The sequence below is a fragment of the Oncorhynchus tshawytscha genome, linkage group LG13 (assembly GCF_018296145.1).
Source record: "Oncorhynchus tshawytscha isolate Ot180627B linkage group LG13, Otsh_v2.0, whole genome shotgun sequence".
NCBI classification, from domain to species: domain Eukaryota; kingdom Metazoa; phylum Chordata; class Actinopteri; order Salmoniformes; family Salmonidae; genus Oncorhynchus; species Oncorhynchus tshawytscha.
In genome coordinates, this window is record NC_056441.1 from 77,503,130 (window position 1) to 77,523,940 (window position 20,811).

The following is a 20,811-nucleotide window of genomic DNA, read 5'->3' on the forward strand; positions in this document are numbered from 1 at the left end:
GTGCTGGTACAGTGTATTGTGTGTGCTGGTACAGTGTACAGTGTACTGTGTGTGCTGGTACAGTGTACTGTGTGTGCTGGTACAGTGTACTGTGTGTGCTGGTACAGTGTACTGTGTGTGATGGTACAGTGTACTGTGTGTGCTGGTACAGTGTATTGTGTGTGTGCTGGTACAGTGTACTGTGTGTGCTGGTACAGTGTACTGTGCGTGCTGGTACAGTGTACTGTGTGTGATGGTACAGTGTACTGTGTGTGCTGGTACAGTGTACTGTGCGTGCTGGTACAGTGTACTGTGTGTGATGGTACAGTGTACTGTGTGTGTGCATGTTTGCACAAAGCAGGAGTTTCCCTCGTCCCACTTCACAGTGTGTGTGTGTGTGCGTGTCAGGCAGCTCCAGGTTGAGGCTGTACAGTGAGAGGTAGAGCAAGGTTAGAGGGGCGCTGGGTTCTCTACTCCTCCATGGAGATAGTGGGCAAGAAGTCTACAATATCTGGGCTGGGTAGAAGTCTACAATATCTGGGCTGGGTAGAAGTCTACAATATCTGGTCTGGGTAGAGAGCTAGACGTCTAGAAGTCTACAATATCTGGGCTGGGTAGAAGTCTACAATATATCGGCTGGGTGGAAGTCTACAATATATGGTCTCGGTAGAAGTCTACAATATATGGGCTGGGTAGAAAGCTAGAGGGCTAGAAGTCTACAATATCTGGGCTGGGTAGAGAGCTAGAGGTCAAGAAGTCTACAATATATGGGCTGGGTAGAGAGCTAGAGGGCTAGAAGTCTACAATATCTGGGCTGTGTAGAAGTCAACAGTATCTGGGCTGGGTAGAAGTCTACAATATATGGGCTGGGTAGAGAGCTAGAGGGCTAGAAGTCTACAATATCTGGGCTGTGTAGAAGTCAACAGTATCTGGGCTGGGTAGAAGTCTACAATATATGGGCTGGGTAGAGAGCTAGAGGGCTAGAAGTCTACAATATCTGGGCTGGGTAGAGAGCTAGAGTTCTAAAAGTCTACAATATCTGGGCTGGGGAGAAGAGTGTAGAGGGCTAGAATACTACAGTCTATATTGTTGGCATATCCATGTACAGTCAGGCCTCCAGCCAATGAAGACCTTTACACTGGATCGGGTCCAACGCAGTCAACATATTCTGTCATTATATTTATCAGGAATGTCCATGCCCTTTCTGGCAGCAGTTATGTGAAATCGTTATAGTAGTCCCGCCCCCCAAAAGTGATGTAGTATTTATGTTTGACCTTAGAAGACACATTTACCTAGATTTACTGGTAAACTGAGGGTTTCAAGCTACCAAACTCCCCTGAGCGCCGTCAGGAGGAATGCTACTTGATTAAGTTGTGTAAACAGAGTATTGGATTCACCTCAGCCAATCCCTGATGAGGAAAGTGCTGTATACAAATGAATGAGAGCGGGTGGTAACCATAGTGCCTGATGGGGTGATTCCACAACATGTAACTAATGGTAACAGGTTCCCTTCCAGCTCCAAACTGCCTGTTAATCACTTGCATATGCAGATATGTACTGTAGGAGCTGAATGTTCAGTAAATGGCCCGTAAACTGTTTCTCTTGTGTTTTTTCTATCATAAAATGGAAATGTGATAATCTGCTGCAGATGTTTGTTATGTAGTTTGTCTGGTGGCAGGTCTTCTTACTGTGATGCTGTTGCTGCTTACTAAATTCAATTATCTTTCAGGGGAGAGGGTTGTAAGCGGGGGGGGGTGCTCTAGGCTCCTGCCAGTACCTCGGCCCTCGAAAAACAAACCGCTTTCTTTATTTTAGTCCAGCTACCACTCCCCAGCACTCCAATCAAACAGCCTCTGTTTATTGAACTAAAAGGTGCCAAGTCACTCAGTCATTCATATAAACCTGCCTCCCCAGCCCTCTGCCCTCGCTAAATGTCCCCATGTCCACCCAACACCATCTCTCCCTGTCTCCCCCCATGTCCACCAACCCAACACCATCTCTCCCTGTCTCTCCCCATGTCCACCCAACCCAACACCATCTCTCCCTGTCTCTCCCCATGTGCACCCAACCCAACACCATCTCTCCCTGTCTCTCCCCATGTGCACCCAACCCAACACCATCTCTCCCTGTCTCTCCCCATGTCCACCAACCCAACACCATCTCTCCCTGCTTCTCCCCATGTCCACCCAACCCAACACCATCTCTCCCTGTCTCTCCCCATGTGCACCCAACCCAACGCCGTCTCTCCCCATGTGCACCCAACCCAACACCATCTCTCCCTGCCTATCTCCATGTCCAGCCAACCCAACACCATCTCTCCATGTCTCTCCCCATGTGCACCCAACCCAACACCATCTCTCCCTGTCTCTCCCCATGTCCACCCAACCCAACACCATCTCTCCCTGTCTCTCCCCATGTGCACCCAACCCAACACTGTCCCTGCTTCTCACCATGTGCACCCAACCCAACACCGTCCCTGCTTCTCCCCATGTGCACCCAAGCCAAAACCGTCCCTGCTTCTCCCCATGTGCACCCAAGCCAACACCGTCCCTGCTTCTCCCCATGTGCACCCAACCCAACACCGTCCCTGCTTCTCCCCATGTGCACCCAACCCAACACCGTCCCTGCTTCTCCCCATGTGCACCCAACCCAACACTGTCCCTGCTTCTCCCCATGTGCACCCAACCCAACACCATCTCTCCCTGTCTCTCCCCATGTGCACCCAACCCAACACTGTCCCTGCTTCTCCCCATGTGCACCCAACCCAACACCGTCCCTGCTTCTGCCCATGTGCACCCAACCCAACACCGTCCCTGCTTCTCTCCATGTGCACCCAACCCAACACCGTCCCTGCTTCTCCCCATGTGCACCCAACCCAACACCGTCCCTGCTTCTCCCCATGTGCACCCAACCCAACACCGTCCCTGCTTCTCCCCATGTGCACCCAACCCAACACGTCCCTGCTTCTCCCCATGTGCACCCAACCCAACACCGTCCCTGCTTCTCCCCATGTGCACCCAACCCAACACCGTCCCTGCTTCTCCCCATGTGCACCCAACCCAACACTGTCCCTGCTTCTCCCCATGTGCACCCAACCCAACACCATCTCTCCCTGTCTCTCCCCATGTGCACCCAACCCAACACCGTCCCTGCTTCTCCCCATGTGCACCCAACCCAACACCATCCCTGCTTCTCCCCATGTGCACCCAACCCAACACCGTCCCTGCTTCTCCCCATGTGCACCCAACCCAACACCGTCCCTGCTTCTCCCCATGTGCACCCAACCCTACACCGTCCCTGCTTCTCACCATGTGCACCCAACCCAACACCATCTCTCCATGTCTCTCCCCATGTGCACCCAACCCAACACTGTCCCTGCTTCTCCCCATGTGCACCCAACCCAACACCGTCCCTGCTTCTCTTCATGTGCACCCAACCCAACACCGTCCCTGCTTCTCCCCATGTGCTCCCAACCCAACACCGTCCCTGCTTCTCCCCATGTGCACCCAACCCAACACCGTCCCTGCTTCTCCCCATGTGCACCCAACCCAACACTGTCCCTGCTTCTCCCCATGTGCACCCAACCCAACACCATCTCTCCCTGTCTCTCCCCATGTGCACCCAACCCTACACCGTCCCTGCTTCTCCCCATGTGCACCCAACCCAACACCATCCCTGCTTCTCCCCATGTGCACCCAACCCAACACCGTCCCTGCTTCTCCCCATGTGCACCCAACCCAACACCGTCCCTGTTTCTCCCCATGTGCACCCAACCCAACACCGTCCCTGCTTCTCCCCATGTGCACCCAACCCAACACCATCTCTCCCTCTCTCTCCCCATGTGCACCCAACCCAACACCATCTCTCCCTCTCTCTCCCCATGTGCACCCAACCCAACACCATCTCTCCCTGCCTATCTCCATGTCCACCCAACCCAACACCATCTCTCCCTGTCTCTCCCCATGTGCACCCAACCCAACACCATCTCTCCCTGTCTCTCCCCATGTGCACCCAACCCAACACCATCTCTCCCTGTCTCTCCCCATGTCCACCCAACCCAACACCATCTCTCCCTGTCTCTCCCCATGTCCACCCAACCCAACACCACCTCTCCCTGTCTCTCCCCATGTGCACCCAATCCAACACCGTCCCTGCTTCTCTCCATGTGCACCCAACCCAACACTGTGCCTGTCTCTCTCCATGTCCACCCAACCCAACACTGTCCCTGTCTCTCTCCATGTCCACCCAACCCAACACCGTCCCTGTCTCTCCCCATGTGCACCCAACCCAACACCGTCCCTGTCTCTCCCCATGTGCACCCAACCCAACACCGTCCCTGCTTCTCCCCATGTCCACCCAACCCAACACCATCTCTCCCTGTCTCTCCCCATGTGCACCCAACCCAACACCATCTCTCCCTGTCTCTCCCCATGTGCACCCAACCCAACACCATCTCTCCCTGTCTCTCCCCATGTCCACCCAACCCAACACCATCTCTCCCTGTCTCTCCCCATGTCCACCCAACCCAACACCACCTCTCCCTGTCTCTCCTCATGTGCACCCAACCCAACACCGTCCCTGCTTCTCCCCATGTGCACCCAACCCAACACCGTCCCTGCTTCTCCCCATGTGCACCCAACCCAACACCGTCTCTCTGTACCATCAGCCGGAAGAGAACACTTATGACCATTTAAACAAACACAGTCCCTCAATGGCCTCTCTGTCTGTCTGCAGGACCATGGGGCAGGGCTTCCTCTCCTCTGTATGTGTGTTCATGTGCGTGTGTGTGTGTGTGCGTGTGTGTGTGTGCTTGCATTGTAATTATAAAGACATGAAGTGGTCTGAGCCAGGTTTGCAGTCTGCCAGTCCCCCTCCTACCTGGACTCTCCCCAGCCTCGCTGTTTGCCTGACTAGTGTGGAGATATCCTCTGTTGTGTGACAGAAAGGTCCATGCAGCCATTTCCATGCAGGGTACAAGCCCTAGGCTTGGACTGGAAACAATTTCACAACACATTCCAGGTGCCCATACCGCTCTCATAACCATCACCACACTCACAGCAGAGAGGGAATGATGCCAGCTTCGCTCCTCTCCCTTCAGCAGCAGATGGCTTGACTGAGGATGTGTATATCTGCTAGCTAGCCCCACATGTGTAGCTCAACCTCTGGATTAGGATCAAAACAGACTGTCAAACTTTCACCCTCAAACTAATTACCAAATGTTGAAATGCTTAGACATAGATGGATGCTTGGAAGAAGATGACAGATGAGTTTGTCCATACAATACATTATTATATCAATATGGATATGTATGCTTGTCAAAATATTGACGGTAACATAATATTTTGGGTCACATTTACCCATGGCTTGTTTATTTACAAAGGGATCTACACAGTTTATTGTCATGGCTTAGATTGTTTAACATAGTTCATTTGGAAATCCTGTCCCCTCTCTATGACATCACTTCTCAGTCTGCTCGCACAGTGGTTTTGGTAAATGCTAAGAGGGATCCTTGGGCTGACTGAACCCTTACCATAACCCTAACCCTAATATTAACACTAATCAACATCAAACACACAGAGGTTATGTCTCATCTCAATGACCTCACAGTATTCAGAGTATACAGTACAGGAGGTTGGTGGCAGCTTCATTGGGGAGGACAGGCTCATGGAATAGGTGGAATGGTAACAAATACATCCACACATATGGTTTCCAGGTGTTTGATGCCATTCCATATGGTTTCCAGGTGTTTGATGCCATTCCATATGGTTTCCAGGTGTTTGATGCCATTCCATATGGTTTCGAGGTGTTTGATGCCATTCCATTTGGTTTCCAGGTGTTTGATGCCATTCCATATGGTTTCCAGGTGTTTGATGCCATTCCATATGGTTTCCAGGTGTTTGATGCCATTCCATATGGTTTCCAGGTGTTTGATGCCATTCCATATGGTTTCCAGGTGTTTGATGCCATTCCATATGGTTTCCAGGTGTTTGATGCCATTCCATATGGTTTCCAGGTGTTTGATGCCATTCCATATGGTTTCCAGGTGTTTAATGCCATTCCATATGGTTTCCAGGTGTTTGATGCCATTCCATATGGTTTCCAGGTGTTTAATGCCATTCCATTTGCTCCATTCTGGACATTATTATGAGCCGTCCTCCCCTCAGCAGCCTCCTGTGGTCTACAGGTGCAGAGCCTAAAGGCTTGTTGATGCTCCATGTCTTCATCTGCTCACTGTGACATATTTACTGTCAGTCTGCGGGGGTCTTGTGGTAGACTGCTCACGTGGGCCTTTGAAAGTCTGTAACCAATGCCACTCTGTGGACCAGATTCATTCATGGACAATATAGTAAGGAAACATGTTGCATAATCTCTTGGGAACTGATGTTGAAAGTTGAAACTTTATTAAACTTAAGACCACTTTAAGCAACCCACTCGCTCAACCATATGTAGTATCCATACATCATGGGTTCACTCCCCTCCCACTCTGCTGGAGATCTCTATTCTGTTAAGGTTTTCTTCCGTCGAAGGAGAGGAGGACCAAAATGCAGTGTGGTTATTATTAAACATCTTTAATAAAGATGATGACAAACAATACAAAAACGTAACGTGAAAAACCTAAACAGTCTTATCTGGTGCAAACAAACACAGAGACAGGAACAACCACCCACAAAACCCAACAGGCTACCTAAATATGGTTCCCAATCAGAGACAATGACTAACACCTGCCTCTGATTGAGAACCATATCAGGTCAAACATAGATATAGACAAACTAGACACACAACATAGAATGCCCACTCAGATCACACCCTGACTAAACAAAACATAGAAACATACAAAGCAAACTATGGTCAGGGTGTGACATATTCTCTCGTCCTGTCTGTTTGTATCTATTCTACATAACCTCAGCATACTGCCCTGTCTACAACACCAGGACCCCTAGCCCTGTCTAAAACACCATGACCCTAGCCCTGTCCATAACACCAGGACCCCTAGCCCTGTATATAACACCAGGACCCCTAGCCCTGTCCATAACACCAGGACCCCTAGCCCTGTTCATAACACCAGGACCCCTAGCCCTGTTCATAACACCAGGATCCCTAGCCCTGTCTATAACACCAGGACCCCAAGCCCTGTCTATAACACCAGGACCCCTAGCCCTGTCCATAACCCCAGGACCCCTAGCCCTGTCCATAACCCCACGACCCCTAGCCCTGTTCATAACACCACGACCCCTAGCTCTGTTCATAACACCAGGACCCCTAGCCCTGTCTATAACACCAGGACCCCTAGCCCTTACTTATCTACTGGTCATGCTCCCTGGGACCTGAGCACTGTGTATAGGGTGTCTGTGAGGAGGGAGAGAGGAGAGAGGGCATGAGCTCACAGCATAGGAATGAGATAAATAGAGAGAGAAAGAAGAAGCTGCCATGTCCAATCTCATCTCTCTGGTGGTGGGGTCAGTAGGGAAGGAGGGAGAGGGATGGAGGGAGGAAAGGAGGGAGATAGAAGGAGGAGAAGACAGACGTGGGGCTGTGAGAGGGGTTTAACACACACACACACTTACACTCACACTGAGCCTTTGGCAAATTTACTGGATCCGTACTGCCCCAACCAGCCTGGGGTTTGGGGGGGCAGGGCTTAACACGCCATGGGTGGGGGCCTATCTTTGATGTGAACTTTTGGGAGAATGGGAGCTGGGGGCAAGGAAATGACATCAGCAGCTGAGGGGGGAGAGAGAGGGATACATATATAGATAAATACAGAGTGAAAGAGCAGGAGGTGTGGGACCCATAGGGCAGTGCTGGAGGGGAGATGGAGAGTTTCTATATGGGAGCTCTCTCTACGTATCACAGCCTAGCAGAGAACAGCCTAGCAGAGAACAGCCTAGCAGAAATCAGCCTAGCAGAAAACAGCCTAGCAGAAAACAGTCAAGCATAGAACAGCCTAGCAGAGAACAGCCTAGCAGAAAACAGCCTAGCAGAAAACAGCCTAGCAGAAAACAGTCAAGCATAGAACAGCCTAGCAGAAAACAGCCTAGCAGAAAACAGCCTAGCAGAAAACAGCCTAGCAGGAAACAGCCTAGCAGAGAACAGTCTAGCAGAAAACAGCCTAGCAGAAAACAGCCTAGCAGAAAACAGTCAAGCATAGAACAGCCTAGCATGTAACAGCCTAGCAGAAAACAGCCTAGCAGAAAACAGCCTAGCAGAAAACAGCCTAGCAGAAAACAGTCAAGCATAGAACAGCCTAGCAGGAAACAGCCTAGCAGAGAACAGCCTACCAGAAAACAGCCTAGCAGAAAACAGCCTAGCAGAAAACAGCCTAGCAGAAAACAGCCTAGCAGAAAACAGCCTAGCAGAAAACAGCCTAGCATAGAACAGCCTAGCATAGAACAGCCTAGCCGAAAACAGCCTAGTAGAAAACAACCTAGCAGAAAACAGCCTAGCAGAAAACAGTCAAACATAGAACAGCCTAGCAGAAAACAGCCTAGCATAGAACAGCCTAGCATAGAACAGCCTAGCAGAAAACAGCCTAGCATAGAACAGCCTAGCATAGAACAGCCTAGCAGAAAACAGTCAAGCATAGAACAGCCTAGCAGGAAACAGCCTAGCAGAGAACAGCCTACCAGAAAACAGCCTAGCAGAAAACAGCCTAGCAGAAAACAGCCTAGCAGAAAACAGCCTAGCAGAAAACAGCCTAGCAGAAAACAGCCTAGCATAGAACAGCCTAGCATAGAACAGCCTAGCCGAAAACAGCCTAGCAGAAAACAACCTAGCAGAAAACAGCCTAGCAGAAAACAGTCAAACATAGAACAGCCTAGCAGAAAACAGCCTAGCATAGAACAGCCTAGCATAGAACAGCCTAGCAGAAAACAGCCTAGCATAGAACAGCCTAGCATAGAACAGCCTAGCAGAAAACAGCCTAGCAGAGAACAGCCTAGCAGAGAACAGCCTAGCAGAGAACAGCCTAGCAGAGAACAGTCTAGCAGAGAACAGCCTAGCAGAGAACAGTCTAGCAGAGAACAGCCTAGCAGTGAACAGCCTAGCACAGAACAGCCTAGCATAGAACAGCCAAGCAGAGAACAGTCTAGCAGAGAACAGTCTAGCAGAGAACAGCCTAGCAGAGAACAGCCTAGCAGAGAACAGTCTAGTAGAGAACAGCCTAGCAGAGAACATCCTAGCAGAGAACAGTCTAGCAGAGAACAGTCTAGCAGAGAACAGCCTAGCAGTGAACAGTCTAGCAGAGAACAGCCTAGCATAGAACAGCCTAGCAGAGAACAGCCTAGCAGAGAACAGTCAAGTAGAGAACATCCTAGCAGAGAACAGTCTAGCAGAGAACAGTCTAGCAGAGAACAGCCTAGCAGAGAACAGCCTAGCAGAGAACAGTCTAGCAGAGAACAGCCTAGCATAGAACAGCTTAGTAGAAAACAGCCTAGCAGAAAACAGCCTAGTAGAGAACAGCCTAGTAGAGAACAGCCTAGCAGGAAACAGTCTAGCAGGAAACAGCCTAGCAGGGAACAGCCTAGCATAGAACAGCCAAGCAGAGAACAGCCTAGCAGAGAACAGCCTAGCAGAAAACAGTCAAGCAGAAAACAGCCTAGCAGAAAACAGTCAAGCAGAGAACAGCCTAGCAGAGAACAGCCTAGCATAGAACAGCCTAGCAGAAAACAGCCTAACAGAAAACAGCCTAGCAGAGAACAGTCTAGCAGGAATCAGCCTAGCAGGAAACAGCCTAGCAGAGAACAGTCTAGCAGAGAACAGCCTAGCAGAAAACAGCCTAGCAGAAAACAGTCAAGCATAGAACAGCCTAGCAGAAAACAGCCTAGCAGAAAACAGCCAAGCAGAGAACAGTCTAGCAGAGAACAGTCTAGCAGAGAACAGCCTAGCAGAGAACAGCCTAGCAGAGAACAGCCTAGCAGAGAACAGCCCATAGAACAGCCTAGCAGAAAACAGCCTAGCAGAGAACAGCCTAGCAGAGAACAGCCTAGCATAGAACAGCCTAGCAGAGAACAGCCTAGCAGAGAACAGTCTAGCAGAGAACAGCCTAGCAGAGAACAGTCTAGCAGAGAACAGTCTAGCAGTGAACAGTCTAGTAGAGAACAGCCTAGCATAGAACAGCCTAGCAGAGAACAGCCTAGCAGAGAACAGTCTAGTAGAGAACAGTCTAGCAGAGAACAGCCTAGCAGAGAACAGCCTAGCAGAGAACAGCCTAGCAGGAAACAGAATGAGCTTAATAAGACTTAGTTATTTTTGTCTTTAATTTGAGAGAGAGAGAGAGAGAGAGAGAGAGAGAGAGAGAGAGAGAGAAAGAGTAGGACAGAGAAAGATATAGAGAGATGTTTGCCTACTGTGTCCACATGAGGCCAAAAGTATCCCACTCTTAAGTAACAGCATGCACATCTGGGAGCGATTACTCATTTAATATTTTCTCATTGTTTGCTGTGGAGTCTCTCACTCCCCTCCTCTCTCCGTTGCTCCACCTCTAATCCCTCTGTTATTTATGGGCTGCCATGTTTGGAGAGCGACGTATAGCCGTGCCTTGTGGCTCCTCGCCTTCCCCAAATCAAGACCATTTGTTAACTTTAAAAGGAGCAATACTATCCTTGTGAAGACAAGAGGGGAAGAGGGGGGACCAGCACTGTACAACACATTCACTTCCCTTCCAGGACATGCAACAAAACACTTCTGTCCTCCTCCCCTTCCTCCTCCCCTCTCCAGTTGCTCTCGGACACTTTTCCTTTTTCTGTCTTTCTTCTTCTGTGGTTAGTCATGTTCACTCTGACTATTGTCTCTTCTTCTGTGGTTAGTCATGTTCACTCTGACTATTGTCTCTTCTTCTGTGGTTAGTCATGTTCACTCTGACTATTGTCTCTTCTTCTGTGGTTAGTCATGTTCACTCTGACTATTGTCTCTTCTTCTGTGGTTAGTCATGTTCACTCTGACTATTGTCTCTTCTTCTGTGGTTAGTCATGTTCACTCTGACTATTGTCTCTTCTTCTGTGGTTAGTCATGTTCACTCTGACTATTGTCCCTTCTTCTGTGGTTAGTCATGTTCACTCTGACTATTGTCTCTTCCTCTGTGGTTAGTCATGTTCACTCTGACTATTGTTTCTTCTTCTGTGGTTAGTCATGTTCACTCTGACTATTGTCTCTTCTTCTGTGGTTAGTCATGTTCACTCTGACTATTGTTTCTTCTTCTGTGGTTAGTCATGTTCACTCTGACTATTGTTTATTCTTCTGTGTTTAGTCATGTTCACTCTGACTATTGTTTGAGGAAATGCTGCAAACCAAAGGCAGATCAATCCAGCTTCCTGTGTTTCTTCCAGGTTTGTTTTTGTATGCTTTTGGACAAATCTTCAGTTCGCCAATGGGTCTTTTTTAATACTGGTGAAGATTTGTGGGGGGGAGCTTACTGTAATCCCTTTAATTTCCTCTGAACAAAGCTCATTTGATCATCCCGTTCAGGCTTGTGTGCCGCATTAAGTCTTCATTTTCATTAATGTCGAAAGCGCACTGGAATCTCATTTTAATTTGACATTTCAGCATCTGGTTTCAATTTCCCAGGGGGGGGGGGGTAGAGAGGGCTGGTGGTTGAACATGAGAACCCATGGGTTTGAGGAGCAGAGAGGGCTGGTGGTTGAATAGGAGAACCCATGGGTTTGAGGAGCAGAGAGGGCTGGTGGTTGAATAGGAGAACCCATGGGTTTGGGGAGCAGAGAGGGCTAGTGGTTGAACAGGAAAACCCTTGGGTTTGAGGAGCAGAGAGGGCTAGTGGTTGAACAGGAAAACCCATGGGTTTGGGGAGCAGAGAGGGCTAGTTGAAAACCTTCTCTTAGGGAGTCTCCACTCCATAAGAGATGATCATAGTTATTTGAGGTAGCCTGTACTCAGCTCTAGTGTGCTACTGTGGACCTGGGCAGTGATTGGTCAGGTCTGTACAGTTACGTTAGAGACAGATCCAGACCCTTGAAGACGTTTCCCACTGGAGAGCCAGGCAGAGCCTTGAAGATGTTTCCCACTGGAGAGCCAGGCAGAGCCTTGAAGATGTTTCCCACTGGAGAGCCAGGCAGAGCCTTGAAGACGTTTCCCACTGGAGAGCCAGGAAGAGCCTTGAAGACGTTTCCCATTGGAGAGCCAGGCAGAGCCTTGAAGATGTTTCCCACTGGAGAGCCAGGCAGAGCCTTGAAGATGTTTCCCACTGGAGAGCCAGGCAGAGCCTTGAAGATGTTTCCCACTGGAGAGCCAGGCAGAGCCTTGAAGACGTTTCCCAGTGGAGAGCCAGGCAGAGCCTTGAAGACGTTTCCCATTGGAGAGCCAGGCAGAGCCTTGAAGACGTTTCCCATTGGAGAGCCAGGCAGAGCCTTGAAGATGTTTCCCAGTGGAGAGCCAGGCAGAGCCTTGAAGACGTTTCCCAGTGGAGAGCCAGGCAGAGCCTTGAAGACGTTTCCCATTGGAGAGCCAGGCAGAGCCTTGAAGACGTTTCCCAGTGGAGAGCCAGGCAGAGCCTTGAAGACGTTTCCCAGTGGAGAGCCAGGCAGAGCCTTGAAGACGTTTCCCAGTGGAGAGCCAGGCAGAGCCTTGAAGACGTTTCCCATTGGAGAGCCAGGCAGAGCCTTGAAGATGTTTCCCAGTGGAGAGCCAGGCAGAGCCTTGAAGATGTTTCCCAATGGAGAGCCAGGCAGAGCCTTGAAGAGTGGAGAGCCAGGCAGAGCCTTGAAGACGTTTCCCATTGGAGAGCCAGGCAGAGCCTTGAAGATGTTTCCCACTGGAGAGCCAGGCAGAGCCTTGAAGATGTTTCCCACTGGAAGAGGCAGAGCCTTGAAGATGTTTCCCACTGAGAGCCAGGCAGAGCCTTGAAGACGTTTCCCAGTGGAGAGCCAGGCAGAGCCTTGAAGACGTTTCCCATTGGAGAGCCAGGCAGAGCCTTGAAGACGTTTCCCATTGGAGAGCCAGGCAGAGCCTTGAAGACGTTTCCCATTGGAGAGCCAGGCAGAGCCTTGAAGATGTTTCCCAGTGGAGAGCCAGGCAGAGCCTTGAAGACGTTTCCCAGTGGAGAGCCAGGCAGAGCCTTGAAGACGTTTCCCATTGGAGAGCCAGGCAGAGCCTTGAAGACGTTTCCCAGTGGAGAGCCAGGCAGAGCCTTGAAGACGTTTCCCATTGGAGAGCCAGGCAGAGCCTTGAAGACGTTTCCCATTGGAGAGCCAGGCAGAGCCTTGAAGATGTTTCCCACTGGAGAGCCAGGCAGAGCCTTGAAGATGTTTCCCACTGGAGAGCCAGGCAGAGCCTTGAAGATGTTTCCCACTGGAGAGCCAGGCAGAGCCTTGAAGACGTTTCCCAGTGGAGAGCCAGGCAGAGCCTTGAAGACGTTTCCCACTGGAGAGCCAGGCAGAGCCTTGAAGATGTTTCCAACTGGAGAGCCAGGCAGAGCCTTGAAGGTGTTTCCCACTGGAGAGCCAGGCAGCCTTGAAGACGTTTCCCACTGGAGAGCCAGGCAGAGCCTTGAAGACGTTTCCACTGGAGAGCCAGACAGAGCCTTGAAGATGTTTTCCACTGGAGAGCCAGGCAGAGCCTTGAAGATGTTTCCCACTGGAGAGCCAGGCAGAGCCTTGAAGACGTTTCCCAGTGGAGAGCCAGGCAGAAGCCTTGCAGCGTCATACCAATTGCTGCACTGCAGCATCCTACCAATGCCTGCTCTCTCCTCAGCCAGCTGTCTGTCAGAACGATAGGGAGGAGCCCTGATAAGATGAGAGTTTTCTCTTTAATCAGCAACGCAGCAATGCATCTAATTTTACCTTTATTTCACTAGGCATTTATTTAACTATTGATACACCATTCTTAAAAGGTAAAGATAGTAGATTGATTATCACACACTATTTATGTGGCATATCAGGAACCTGATTAACCAGCATGATCATTACACAATAAAAAGCTAATTCTACAATGTGCAGTTTTGTCACACAACACAATACCACAGATGTCTCAAGTTTTGAGGGACTGTGCAATTGGCATACTGACTGCAGGAATGTTCAACCGAGTTGTTGCCAGATAGTTGAATGTTAATTTTTCCACCATAAGCCACCACCAACTTCATTTTAGAGGATGTGCTGAGGAGTATGTCTGTCTGTAACAAAGTCATTTTGTGTGAAAAAACAAATTATTATTGGCTGAGCCCCTGCCCAATCATGAGAAATCCATAGATTATGGCCTAATGAATTTATTTCAGTTGACTGATTTCCTTCTATGAACTGTACAATCTATGAATTATATATTTTTGTTCGGTATAGATAGTTTATAACTATAGAGAATATCTTCCAAGGCCCTTAGAAAGACACTGTCTGACTGACAGTCATTCTGTTGCCTCCCATCATCACATCAGCAGCACAGTTAGTAAAGCCAGGAAGGACAAAGATGTGTCTTAATGCTGGAACCTGTGTGACCCACATATTAAGACAGGCAAGGCACACACAAATACACACCCATTCACACTGTGCTTGGTCTTCCTGTTAAGGGCCCAGGAAACATTATCAGGTAGGGTACAGCTGAAGGTTCACGGCAGGGAGGGAGGGAGAATGGTAGTGGAGGCTCATTATCCAAAAAACATGCAGGACAGCACACAGCAGGGCCCTCAATCCTGTCCTCCCTCACATAGAGTCCAGGAGACCAGAGGCAGCCTCTCTTGGCAAGGCTACGGATCTGACTGTGATTCTGGTGAAGAGTTAGAGGTTCGCTCCAGTCCCTCATCCATCATTCTCTCTCTTTCTTTCTTTATTTCCACTTCTCCACTTCTCTCTCTCGTAAGATTATGTTTCTCCCCATGCAGGTGGCCAGGGTTGCCTGCTGCACTGTGATGTGCGGTAGTCAGCTGTGCTTGTGGAGGAAAGGTGTCAGGGGGAGGACAGAGAGCCAAGCGGGGGACTGAGGGATGTAGAGGAGGAGTGGAGGTCATTGGGTTGTGCTGCTGTAAACACTAGAGGATGCCAGCTCTCACCAGCCTTCCTCTATCCTTCTCTCCCTCTCTCTCTCCATCTCTATCCATCCCCAGGGATAATCCAGTTCTACGTTTCTATATTCTCCTCTCCTCTAGTGTTCTCTTGTCTCCTCTCCTCTAGTGTTCTCTTGTCTCCTCTCCTCTAGTGTTCTCTTGTCTCCTCTCCTCTAGTGTTCTCTTGTCTCCTCTCCTCGAGTGTTCTCTTGTCTCCTCTCCTCGAGTGTTCTCTTGTCTCCTCTCCTCTTGTGTTCTCTTGTCTCCTCTCCTCTAATGTTCTCTAGTGTCCTCTCCTCTAGTGTTCTCTTGTCTCCTCTCCTCTAGTTATATCTAGTGTCCTCTCCTCTACTGTTCTCTAGTCTCCTCTCCTCTAGTGTTCTCTCCTCCAGTATCCTCTTGTCTCCTCTCCTGTAGTGTTCTTTAGTCTCCTCTCCTCTAGTCTCCTGTCGTCCAGTGTGCTCCAGTCTCCTCTCCTCTAGTCTGACTTGCCTAGTTAAATAAAGGTTAAATAAATAACAAATAAACTAGTCTCCTCTCCTCCAGTGTTCTCTAGTGTCCTCTCCTCCAGTGTTCTCTAGTGTCCACTCCAGTGTTCTCTAGTGTCCTCTCCTCCAGTGTTCTCTAGTTTCCTCTCCTCTAGTCTTGTCTAGTGTCCTCTCCTCTAGTGTTCTCTAGTCTCCTCTCCTCCATTGTTCTCTAGTCTCCTCTCCTCCAGGGTTCTCTAGTGTTTCTCCTCCAGTGTTCTCTAGTCTCCTCTCCTCCAGTGTTCTCTAGTCTCCTCTCCTCTAGTCTTCTATAGTCTCCACTCCTCAAGTGTTTTCTAGTCTCCTCTCCTCCAGTGTTCTCTAGTCTCCTCTCCTCCAGTGTTCTCTAGTCTCCTCTCCTCTAGTGTTCTCTAGTCTCCTCTCCTCCAGTGTTCTCTAGTCTCCTCTCCTCCAGTGTTCTCTAGTCTCCTCTCCTCTAGTGTTCTATAGTCTCCTCTCCTCTAGTGTTTTCAAGTCTCCTCTCCTCTAGTGTTCTATAGTCTCCTCTCCTCTAGTGTTATATAGTCTCCTCTCCTCCAGTGTTCTCTAGTCTCCTCTCCTCCAGTGTTCTCTAGTCTCCTCTCCTCCAGTGTTCTCTAGTCTCCTCTCCTCTAGTGTTCTCTAGTCTCCTCTCCTCCAGTGTTCTCTAGTCTCCTCTCCTCCAGTGTTCTCTAGTCTCCTCTCCTCTAGTGTTCTATAGTCTCCTCTCCTCCAGGGTTCTCTAGTCTCCTCTCCTCTAGTGTTCTCTAGTGTCCTCTCCTCTAGTGTGCTCTAGTCTCCTGTCCTCTAGTGTTCTCTAGTCTCCTCTCCTCCAGTGTTCTCTATTCTCCTCTCCTCTAGTGTTCTATAGTCTCCTCTCCTCCAGGGTTCTCTAGTCTCCTCTCCTCTAGTGTTCTCTAGTGTCCTCTCCTCCAGTGTTCTCTAGTCTCCTCTCCTCTAGTGTTCTCTAGTGTCCTCTCCTCTAGTGTTCTCTAGTCTCCTCTCCTCTAGTGTTCTCTAGTCTCCTCTCCTCCAGTGTTCTCTAGTCTCCTCTCCTCTAGTGTTCTATAGTCTCCTCTCCTCCAGGGTTCTCTAGTCTCCTCTCCTCTAGTGTTCTCTAGTCTCCTCTCCTCCAGGGTTCTCTAGTCTCCTCTCCTCCAGTGTTCTCTAGTGTTCTCTAGTCTCCACTCCTCTAGTGTTCTCTAGTGTCCTCTCCTCCAGTTTTCTCTAGTCTCCTCTCCTCTAGTGTTCTCTAGTGTCCTCCTCCAGTGTTCTCTAGTGTTCTCTAGTCTCCACTCCTCCAGTGTTCTCTAGTGTCCTCTCCTCCAGTTTTCTCTAGTCTCCTCTCCTCCGTGTTCTCTAGTCTCCTCTCCTCCAGTGTTATCTAGTGTTCTCTAGTCTCCTCTCCACTAGTGTTCTTTAGTCTCTCCTCCACTGTTTTCTAGTCTCCTCTCCTCTAGTCTCCTCTCCTCTAGTGTTCTCTAATCTCCTCTCCTCTAGTCTCCTCTCCTCTAGTCATCTCTCCTCTAGTGTTCTCTAGTCTCCTCTCCTCTAGTGTTTTCTAGTCTCCCCTCCTCTAGTCTCCTCTAGTCTCCTTTCCTCCAGTGTTCGCTAGTCTCCTCTCCTCTAGTCTCGTCTCCTCTAGTGTTTTCTAGTCTCCTCTCCTCTAGTCTCCTCTCCTCCAGTCTCCTTTGCTCCAGTGTTCTCTAGTCTCCTCTCCTCTAGTGTTCTCTAGATGAGAAGAGTGTCTCTCTGTATGTAGCCTTGCTAATGTTTGGAATGTGAATAGCTATCTTTCAGTGGGAGGACATTGCGGCACTTTTCAAGGCTTTGACTCACACAACATCTCTGATCAGGATATTTCGATCCGGCTGGCCTTGCCTGTACAGATGAAGCCAGTGTTCTAGTGAAGCTAATGTTTATGTTTATATCCTCCTCTTTCTCAGCGGCACGACCCTGTCTGTCTTGACCTGCGCTCATGAGCACATTCACAACTCAGCTGGAGGGTTGTTAGGCTTTGTGGAGGAGTAGGAGTATTTTGCCTAATTAGAAATAAATAAAAAATCTGCGTTTCCATGGAGGATGTCATGTTGTTATAACAATGCTTCTGCCTAGAGATAAGAAAAACACAAATCCCATTGCTTTAGAGTCAGGTAAAGCACATATGGAGACCTGCATTGTGATGGGGGTCATACAGTGTTCTGCTGCTGTATGTGACAAGGTGTTGGGTCTGATTAGCTAGAGATGCCTGGAGAAACCATTACTTCCTATAGATCTCCCTCTTAAAGCCATTTCCTACAGGGGGATTGGGTTCCCCTCCACTCTGCCGTACATAAACCCACTCCCTCATGCTGGGAAGTTACAAGAGTCAGGCAGAGAGAGAGAGGGGTATCTCAGCTTGGTGCAGCGATGGCCAATTAAGTGCTTAAAGGATTTTGTTGGCTTTCAGGAGGTTGGGGTTTCCTGGTGTGAGCCTGTCTTTGATCTGTGTGGGGCAGAGGGAGGTGTAGGAGGTGACTAGAAGCTTGTTCAGAGGGAGTTGCATCCACACTCTCTGCACACGTCTCGTGTGGATGCACGCTATCACCCTTGGTATAGAGCACATTGTCAACAAGGCCTTGTGGGTAGGTGTATGACACATGCTGTGGCCGGTGGTCCAGAAATTCTTGGTATGACAATGCCTGGTTATTTATAGTCTACTCTGATAGAAGTGGTCACTGTGGCCATGTCCACGTTGTGACGGATCGGTGACAGTCCCTAATTATAGGAGTTGGGAGGTGGAGGAGGTGCACCATGGTGACTAGGAGCAGGTTTAGGGGAGTGAGACAATGAGATAGTGGAGAGGAGAAGGTCATATTCCACACACACATTCACATGTGTGCATACACATGCTCACACACAGACACACACACATACACACACCTTCACATGTGTGCATACACATGCTCACACACAGACAAACACACATACACACACACACACCTTCACATGTGTGCATACACATGCTCACACACAGACAAACACACATACACATACACACACACACACCTTCACATGAGTAGAGACACGTACACACACATGCATGGCTCACATGCATGGCTCACTCATAAACACTGTCATACATAGACACACATTGTGCTGACCTTGCATACTTGAGGCTGACTAGGATTTCAGCCTGTAGATTATGAGAACATGTTGTGTGTGTGTACAGACAGATACACCCGAGCTGGGAAAGTGATTACTGGCACGCCGTCTATAGATGGAGGGCTGTTGGTTTTTCATTACCTTCTGTCCTCTCGTAAATCTCTCCAGTTTATCTTCAACACTACCTCTGGGGAGGCAGAGAGGAATTAGCTAGGCTCTGACCCTCTGATAGCAACCCACAACCATCCTGCCTCTCAGCTTTTACAATACTGCTGTGACATACTTTTCCAAATTGTTACTGGACTGAGTTACTGGGGTATACATTTCATAGAGTCCTTAGTGCACTACTTTTCATGAGAACTCTAGTCAAAAGTAGTGCACTTTGTAGAGTATAGTATGTGGTTTGTGTTCTCCTCATTTAGTCTAGATAAAGAACACTGTCTCTAATGTCCGTAGTGTTTATATGATGCTGCGGTACTATGATGTTGTAGTCAGGCTGTATGAGATCATTTGTTCCCGTAAAACGCCATTTCCCTCTGTCACATTAGTTCGGCCCTGTTGTCCTTATCTATTAGACAGACAGCTTCTATACCCCCATACTAATGGGCCTTTTATCTGGGAAAATGCGTCTCTGACTGTTTATAAGAGTGGGTTTGATTCCAGCGATGAGAGTGGTATATTTTTTTACATTACAGAAAATCAATGCAGATGGAAATCCTGTCCAAAGGTGGTGGGAATACCTGTTGACGAGTTGTAATGCAACTACACCATACATTAGCCACTGCCAGGGTTATAGGTATAAACAGGAAGTGAAAGCGATGTGTGATGAAGGGGCGATGAGGAGGGGATGATGTGTGTGTTCGGAGGCATGTCTTATACCCCATGTCCTTAGGCTGACACAGAGAGACAGTGTGATGTGATAAAGAGGGGAGATGGTTGGTCAAAGCCATTCTCATGTGTGGATGCATAATATCACCCTTGGTATAGAGCACATTGTCAACAAGGCCTTGTGGGTAGGTGTATGACGCACATGCTGTGGCCAGTGGTACAGCCAATCGTGGTATGACAATCCCTGGTTATTTATAGTCTACTCTGATAGAAGTGGTCACTGCGGCCTTGTCCACGTTGTGACGGATCGGTGACAGTCCCCAATTATAGGCTATGGTAACACTGTGGCGGTTTCCTCTTGTCATTATGTTGTTGCTGTATATCAGTGTTGTGGTCTGTAGATGACACAATGCATGTCATATCTACGTTCCTGTCTAACTGGAGGGACTGGTTTTGGTGTTATTATGCCCTTTGTGTCGAAGCTAATCTCTGCCAGTGCCGGCCTCACGTTAACCCTTTCTCTTCCTCTCTTTCTGCAGTACTACGTGATGACTTCAGACAGAACCCTGCTGATATAATGGTGGCAGCGGGCGAGCCTGCAGTCCTAGAGTGTATGCCCCCTCGTGGGCATCCTGAACCTAGCATATCCTGGAAGAAGGACGGTGCCAACATTGATGACAGAGATGAACGAATCACTGTGAGTGGAACTGGTTATATGTGTGTGTTTTGCATGTGTGAGTGAGATTGTGCAGTTATGTTCATCAAAGTATTTGATACTATATCAATGTTTGTTTAAACCTCACATTGATTGATTTGGCCCTGTTGTTTCACCAATAGCGATGTATTATTCCAAATGAGCAAACTGCAGTTGTTGTAACATTTAATGTGAATGTGACCCAGAATTAGTCTTGGTTCATTAGTCAAGCAGCAGACCATTGATTAGGATCCTGCTGAGTAACATCAGCCAGTAGAACAAACACTCACTACTATGATGTAATGAAAAAGTTTGTGAAAAAGAGGAAAGTTGGTCTCTGCAGCACAGTGGGAACGTTACCTCTATATCTGATTTATACAGCATTCGAGGCCAGCCACCAATTAGTGTGTTTTATTTCAGAGTGTAGTGAAGGGATCAGCAGTATCAATCACCCCCATGCTGCTGCTGAGTAGAGCAGTAGAGAGCTGACCTTGATGGGTCCACTGCCTCCACCATATACCTATCTGCACTTTCCCTATAGCTAGTTACAGTATGTGCTGGAGAAAGTGATTGCGCGTTTGATATCTCTGACTGGCTGAGTGTGTAGGGTGGATGGAGCTTCAGTCACTTTATTTGTATTTTTTATTTCACCTTTATTTAAGCAGGTAGGCAAGGTGAGA

At 48.8% G+C, this 20,811-nt stretch overlaps 1 protein-coding gene across 1 annotated transcript in view; it reads left to right on the top strand.

Annotated features, from left to right (window-relative positions):
* Window positions 1-20,811, top strand: part of robo1 (roundabout, axon guidance receptor, homolog 1 (Drosophila)) — a 423,568-nt gene that overhangs the window by 255,455 nt on the left and 147,302 nt on the right. Inside the window, exon 3 of the mRNA XM_042296381.1 lies at window positions 19,977-20,134. Within this exon, the coding sequence (XP_042152315.1) occupies window positions 19,977-20,134 (158 nt within the window). The remainder of the gene's footprint in view (window positions 1-19,976; window positions 20,135-20,811) is intronic.